We start from the raw sequence: 5,344 nt of genomic DNA, 5'->3' as shown, positions 1-5,344 counted from the left end.
GCTCCCCACAGACGGCACCAATTGTTTTTGCTGAGTTTGGCCGCTGTATAGCTCGTCCATCGGTGAATACTTGTAAGCTCTCCGTCAAGATGAGTTATAGAGAATAAAAGGTGGGTACTTGCAAAAGACACTCCGACGCTCAAGTCAGTAAGTGTTTAAGAGGTATAAGAATAATTCTATGAATATAGAATGTAAGACATGAAATAGAAGTTATCATATTTTGTGTGTTATAATAATTCTATGAATATAGAATGTAAGACATGAAATAGAATTTATCATGGGTTGTCTATTGAGATATAAAAATCGGTGCCTTTTATAGGCATAAAATTGATGAATGATATTTATGTTATGACCGTTTGGTTATTAAGATAGAAATGATGGTCATTAAGTCGATAATGAAGGTGTCGATTATAAGCAAATAATGAATGATAGTTGACGCCGAGTTATAACTCATAATGCACAATAAAGATCGAGTTATAAGGTTTTTCGTCTAAAATAAAAAATATAAATATATATCAACTAAAAGATACAACCGAAGAAAAAAACAATCGGTTCATACACAATTCCAAATGTCATCCATTCGGTTTTAAGAGCTGCCAACTGAATCAAAACCGGTTTTGTTATCGGCTATGTAAATGAGTGGGATGCTACGCAGAAAATTAAAACCGAAATGGTATTTTAAACTTTGGTTGTAAAATCCATGACCAAAATCAAATTGAACCGATCAGCTCTTTATTTTGGATACTCTTTTAGGTTTTGTTCTTCGGTATCGGTTATGTTGAATTAAAACCGAATGGAATTTTAGCATAACAGAGTGTAGAGCATAGACTTCGATTCTAAAATACATAACCAAAAACCAAATGAACCAATCAGCTCTTTATTTTGAATATTCTTTTCGGTTTTGTTCTTTGGTTTCGGTTATGTTGCATATGGTATTTTAGCATGTGAATATAGACTTCGGTTCTAAAACCCATAACCAGAAATCAGATTGAACCGATCATCTCTTAATTTTGAATAGACATTTTGGTTTTGTTATTTGGTTTCGGTTATCATTAAATTATTTTACAATGATAGTATTCTAACGCTAAAAATATTAATGTGACACACATTCTGGTGTTACTATATTAAGAGAGAGGGATTTATTAAGAAAGTTGTGGAGGCAAGTGCTCCCACTATAATTTGAAAAATTTGTAAGTAGTATATAAAAATAATATTTATTTGTCTCTACTAAATAATTAAATTTGACTCCATTAAATTAAATTATTATAAAATCTATTGAAACTCGAAAGAATATTGTTTATTCATTGGTATTTCTTCTTTTGAAATTAGCTTTAATTTTATTTGTAGTAATTGTATTAGTTAAAAAAAAATTTAACTATAAATATCATAAAGAGTTGGCATTTATATTATATCTTTTTTAACCATTATTATGGCTATTAAATTCTATTTTAATATTGAGTTCATCAATATATTATTAAATATGATTTTTTTTATATTTTTTACCTATATTATGTTATCATTTTATTTTATCTTAATTTTTTTTGTGGGTATAATCTTATTAAGAATCTCAAAGGTAACATTTAAAGATAAAGTTTGGAAACTTAAAATTAGAATACGAGAAAAAACATGTGGATGTTCAATGATCAATATTAGAGACACAAACTAAAATTTTGGTTGTTTACAAAAAAAATATTTACGCACATTTTCTCATAGAAATTAAGACATTAATTTATTGCATATTGCGCTTTTTTCTTTAAGATTTAATTACTCTATTGGTCCTTATAATTTTACCAAATTTTAATTAGGTTCTTATATATATTTTTCTTTCAATTGAGTCCCTACATTATTTTTAATTTGTAAATATGTTCTTGCCAGTATAACAAATATTAGAGTTAATGAAATATTTTTCTGCAAATTAAAAGTGTCCATAATTATTTCTCATGCACGGCTACATACACTAATGTCGGATAAAACCGATGGCATTTTAGGTTTAGCTAACATGTATTGACTTCGGTTCTAAAATCCATAATAAAAAATCAAATTGAACCGATCAGCTCCTCTTTACGGTTATTCCATTCGGTTTTGTTCTTCGATTTCGGTTATTTTGGATAGGTTTCCTTTCAAAATTATGGTTTTGAAGACGGTGGAACAGCACGAAACCGAGAATATATAGGATAATATCAACATATATTAAAGGGCAAAACCAAAGAATAGAATAGCTAAGTTAGTCCATTATAAAACAATTTAAATACACCAATCCGATCTAGACAATATGTAAATTAGGGAATAATTTGTCTATCAAATCTACCATTATCCATTTGATTTTAAAAAAAATCTATACCAAAACCAAAAAATAAAGTATTACATAGAATTTTAAAACTTATTTAAAGCATAATTTTATTTCATCTGAAAAATACAAATACCCTAAACTTTGAAATTTTTTTTGACGAACTTATAAGTTTTTAAGAAGAAAATGTTAAGTCACTGAAAGATTTTTATGATAAATTTATGAATAAATGTCCTTTTCGGTCTCTAATCATTTATCCGATAGACTTCCTACTTTTTAAGAAATCTAAACATTAAAATTGATTTCTATTTATTTTGATATATATACATTCCAGATTTCCAATTCCTATCTACTTTGAATAAATGCCATTTTCAGTTCCTAACCAAGAATTGGAACGTACATATATTAAAGTAAATAGGGACCGATTTGAATGTTTAGATTTTTTAGAAAGTGAAAAGTCTATCAAACAAATAGTTAGAAACCGAAAAAGATATTTACTCTAGATTTATTGATCTCTACAGAAAAAAAGAAATTGACAAATAAGTAGAATTGTAATAGTGTGTTTATTCACCCCTAACAAAGAATAAACTGTGCAACTTTTTCAGAAATTTATCAAGTCCAATATTTTATTTTTTAGAAACTTTGTAATTTTTGTTTTCTAGAAACTACAGTCTACGCTCTACATACTATATGTTTTAGAGAAGTGTTAGGGACCAATAGAAATTGTGATATATAATCATCAATTAGCCATCATAAGTGTGTTTAACGGTGGAAGATTATATCCAATGGTGGAGGTGGAGGATTATTCATTTTACTTTTAATAGTTAAGTGCTGGCTAAATTTTAATAAAATTGCTGGCCCTCTAGACTTTTTCTATGTTTTATTCAGTGTTTATTATTTTTTTATCAATTTTTTAATCTAATTTTTTTAATGTAACAGTTTAATAAAATATTATTAGTCTATAATTTTAAATATTATTGAATTTCTACGAAAAAAATAACAATTAAATCTCTGGAAACTTTAATTTTGGATTAATTAATCCAAAAAAAAGTACAAATTTAAAGGATTGAAAAGTTTAGAGGGCCAGCAACTTTGTTAAATTCTGGTCATGTAACCAGCAAAGAAAAGTGAGCCATTAAATAAAATCTTACACCAATCTCACACCATTAAAACCATCATTAATGACTATTTGATTACTACAAATCACAAAAGTTGCTGGCCCTAGTATTTCTCTTCTCTTTAAAGAACCGACTAAAAACCGTATGAATGAGTTGAAATCAGATCGGTTTGAAAGAGAAGAAAGAGAACCCACGCTCTTTCTCTCAGAGTCGCGGTTCCATCACCGCATTCCTCTTAGAGAAGCTTCCAGAGTGTTCAGAGGAAGGAGCAAGATGATTATCCCAGTCCGTTGCTTCACCTGCGGAAAGGTCATTTTCTCTTCTTCCTTGCATTTCAACCCACTACTTTTCATAAAGTTTTGAGCTTTCTTTTGGTTAATTCGTGCTCAATTTTTTGTTTATAGGTCATCGGAAACAAATGGGATGCCTATTTGGACCTTCTCCAGTCAGATTACTCTGAAGGGTCAGTTTCCCCTCTTTCTTCTTCGGTTAGGGTTTATGGCCTAAAATTTGAATGTGGGCTTACATACTTGCATATGCTGAGCTGAGCTAGATAGAATGATTGATTTTATTTTATTTCTTTTTTGCGGTGACTTGAACGGATGAATGGTTGTTTCACTTGTTTCGATCTAACATGCCTAGCAAAATGGTAGTATGAGTAGTCAATGGTTCCAGGTTGTAGTTCTCAAACTTATATAATGAATGAGTTGGCAGCACCATAAATTGTAGTATTTTGCTAGAAGACTAGAACCACTTGATTTAGCATGGGTAGTAAATAAATCCTGTTTAATTATGGTCTATTCAGAAGTTATTTGATTGTTGTACATTATGTTAACCTTTTCAATTCAACATGCATTTGTCTGTGTTCATTATGTGTAATATGGTATTGCTTTTTCAGTTTTCCTTAACTGCTGAATCCTGTTAGGGATACAATCACTAGGTGCCGATACCATTGCATTACTACTCTTATCTTCAATGGAATCAGTTAGGTCTAACATGGCTGTCTTAACATGATGGATTGCAGAGATGCGCTTGATGCTTTGGGGCTGGTTCGTTATTGTTGTAGGCGTATGCTTATGACGCATGTTGACCTCATCGAGAAGCTCCTGAATTACAACAGTAATGCGTCTCCCTCTATAGTGTGATTGTTATTTGTTTCTTCTATTCATGCCAATTTTCTAACTTCGCCTGTTTTGTACTTGATGTTGCATTTGGTTCCAGCTCTTGACAAGTCTGATCCCAGTTAGAAAAAGTTGTATGGAATCGGCTGCGCATGCACATTTCGGTCGTCTTAATCACGTCTATTATTTTGGATCTTCCTTCTCCGAACTGTTTTAAGGGGGATATATGAGGCGCAGTTTGTGTTAATTACTTATGAGATGTTATTTTTATGATAATCTGGCTGCTTTGCTCCTCTTCATGTTGCAACTTATCTTCTATTCATATATTCATATAACAGTGTAGTGTTTTTCATAAAAGGGGTTTAATGCAACTTATCTTCTATTCATATAACTGTGTAGATATTATCAAATACCAACCTGTTTCCTATAGTAGTTTAATTCATGCATAGTTATGTTACTAGGAGAGATTGATATCATAGTTATCTTATAAATTATGATATTGGTTAGAATGTTAATTTATCGATAATGGAAGTGTTTTACATGAAAATCCACATCCATATTATTCTCAAAATCTCCTTATTTTCATAATATAACCATGAAGTTGAAGTTGTTTATCTTTGACAAGCAAACATGAAACATCCAAACTCCAATAGGAGGCACAAAAGAATCCACATTCTAAATGGTTACTTCAATAAGATCAAATTGAAAAGCAGACACCACCCAAAGATGAAACCAACTTCTATTTTAGCATCTCAAAAGCATTTATATTACAATTGACGAGGGTGACACATATAACCAACATCAAAACAATACCCTTT

At 30.3% G+C, this 5,344-nt stretch overlaps 1 protein-coding gene across 1 annotated transcript; it reads left to right on the top strand.

Moving 5' to 3' along the window:
• LOC107641782 (DNA-directed RNA polymerase subunit 10-like protein) lies at window positions 3,527-4,883 on the top strand. Its single transcript, XM_016345241.2, has 4 exons — window positions 3,527-3,714; window positions 3,810-3,868; window positions 4,430-4,524; window positions 4,627-4,883. The coding sequence occupies exons 1-4, from the start codon at window positions 3,550-3,552 to the stop codon at window positions 4,650-4,652; spliced, it is 345 nt and encodes a 114-aa protein (XP_016200727.1). The 5' UTR covers window positions 3,527-3,549; the 3' UTR covers window positions 4,653-4,883.

The sequence above is a fragment of the Arachis ipaensis genome, chromosome B05 (assembly GCF_000816755.2).
Source record: "Arachis ipaensis cultivar K30076 chromosome B05, Araip1.1, whole genome shotgun sequence".
Classification (NCBI taxonomy): Eukaryota; Viridiplantae; Streptophyta; class Magnoliopsida; order Fabales; family Fabaceae; genus Arachis; species Arachis ipaensis.
This window is presented reverse-complemented; position numbering and strand designations above follow the sequence as displayed.

Coding starts and splice junctions, on each gene's coding strand:
- LOC107641782 (XM_016345241.2), top strand. CDS start 3,550: ATGAATGAGTTGAAATCAGATCGGTTTGAAAGAGAAGAAAGAGAACCC. Junction 3,715..3,809: donor GTTGCTTCACCTGCGGAAAG/GTCATTTTCTCT, acceptor TTTTGTTTATAG/GTCATCGGAAACAAATGGGA. Junction 4,525..4,626: donor GAAGCTCCTGAATTACAACA/GTAATGCGTCTC, acceptor ATTTGGTTCCAG/CTCTTGACAAGTCTGATCCC.